The following is a 2,067-nucleotide window of genomic DNA, read 5'->3' as shown; positions in this document are numbered from 1 at the left end:
GTTAGCCTGTTAGCGTCTCCATCGATATCGATATCGAAGGGAGCACGGATAAACTACTGTTTATTTGTGGCAGTGGCTGAATGATAGTTTAAGACAATTTGAAAGTATAATTATGTGAAGGTAGTGTACTGTATTGTCGTGCAAATTAATTCTTGCAGTTAAAATACGTATTATCTAAATATTAAGTAGGATCTTTAGTACTGCTTTAAAATACAGAATTGAAGCGTAAAAATGGAAAAGACGCCGAAGAGGAAGAAGAATATCGACGGCAATGATGTATTCGACAGTTTTCAGCAAAAACGCATGAAACAAGAAGGTAATTAAGTCTAATGCATAGTTATTCATCGTTGATTAGATTTATCTCTTGAAATGTTATTGATTGAAACATAACCTCACAGCAGTTAAACGCTTTCGATATATCTAAATTAGTTTTAATCGATAGCAAAGTTGATGGCCATATTGTTCTCCATCGAACCGTGTTTGGCATGTGGTGTTTGTAGTTGTAGGCAGTTTATGTATGGAGTATTTGCGAATTTATTTCGGTGGAAGTAATGTTACGTCGCCAGGCACGTTTGAGACGAGAATATCTGCATAGAAAGGCAATCGAAGGAAAGAAACGAAAAATTCAAGACAAGAAAGATAGGTTAAAACTATGTTTGGAAGAAAACCTCACAATACACACGGATTTGAGACGGAATGCGTTGGTTCTTCAGAAAAAATTAGAATGGGAAGACAGAGGGCCAGAACTTGCTGTTGCGTTAGGTACAGAAGCAGGCGGAGGCGGTGGTAAACATGAAGATGATGAGTACAGATGGGCAGGTGTTGAAGATCCAAAAATAATGATAACAACTTCACGTGATCCATCATCTCGCCTTAAAATGTTTGTGAAGGAGCTCCGGCTGATATTTCCCAACTCCCAGCGCATGAATCGTGGAAATTATGAAATGAAACAGCTTCTCCATGCTTGCAGTGCTAATAATGTGACAGATTTTATTGTTGTTCATGAACATCGTGGTGTTCCAGATAGTTTCATTGTGTGTCATCTCCCATATGGACCAACTGCCTACTTCACTATGACTGATGTTGTTATGAGGCATGACATACCTGACATTGGCACTATGTCTGAACAGTATCCACATCTTATTTTCCACAACTTCAAAACTGCCCTTGGTAATCGCGTTTCAGATATACTGAAATATTTGTTTCCTGTACCTAAGGAGGATAGTCGGCGAGTCATCACCTTTGCTAATCATGATGATTACATCTCATTTCGACATCACACATACAAGAAAATAAATGGAAAGGATGTTGAGTTATCTGAAGTTGGGCCACGATTCCAGTTAAAATTGTATGAAATAAAGCTAGGAACATTGGACCATGCAGATGCAGCTGATACTGAATGGGCATTGCGACCATATATGAACACAACCGCAAAACGAAGATTCTTGTCAGATGAAGATGGTTGGAACCAAGATGATGATGTATAATAAATGAGAATTAGACATTCCTTCAAAATTATTATATACTTCGGTAAATAAGTTCACACTTGACTAAAAGAAATAAAAGGGTATTTGCACAGTTAATTATGAATGTGTAGTATTCCTTGTGTTGTTTGTTTGCACAACATATGGCCAATTATACACTGATATTCTACATGTTGCAAAAGTGCCAAATGTTACTAAATATATGACAGGTGCTGTGGGTTTCTCAAGGTTGCATAATAATAATTTATTGGTGCCTTAACCTCTTCTATAGCTGTGGAATTGCATTTATGGCACAGGATATATCAAAAGTATTTATCATCAGCTATTTAATACAGCTTATGAACAAATGTAATACATTCTTGTGTGCTTAATTCCCTAACATGTTTCATGCTTGGACAGTGAAGTACATATATGAAAAAGTATGTGTACTGAATGTTGCAGTAAAGTGGTTAGCACTGATGCTTTGAATTTGGGAGGCCTCAGGTTCAAATCTTAGCCAGGACACTAGCTATTATCACAGGTTTTGATCATTTTTCTCAGGCCCTGCTGGCAAATGCCTGGATTTTGCCTCAAATTAAGGAAT

At 37.2% G+C, this 2,067-nt stretch overlaps 1 protein-coding gene across 1 annotated transcript; it reads left to right on the top strand.

Moving 5' to 3' along the window:
• Positions 1-543: 543 nt before the first annotated feature.
• LOC111875179 (U3 small nucleolar ribonucleoprotein protein IMP4) lies at positions 544-1,855 on the top strand (the record flags this gene model as incomplete). The annotated part of the gene is given in 1 exon segment (XM_023871244.2): positions 544-1,855. A coding segment is annotated over 1 exon segment (936 nt). The 3' UTR covers positions 1,488-1,855.
• Between the last annotated feature and the right edge of the window lie 212 nt (positions 1,856-2,067).

The sequence above is a fragment of the Cryptotermes secundus genome, unplaced genomic scaffold (genome assembly GCF_002891405.2).
Source record: "Cryptotermes secundus unplaced genomic scaffold, Csec_1.0 C38723537, whole genome shotgun sequence".
NCBI classification, from domain to species: domain Eukaryota; kingdom Metazoa; phylum Arthropoda; class Insecta; order Blattodea; family Kalotermitidae; genus Cryptotermes; species Cryptotermes secundus.
The sequence above is the reverse complement of the archived record's forward strand: the minus strand, read 5'-3'. Positions and strand labels throughout refer to the sequence as shown.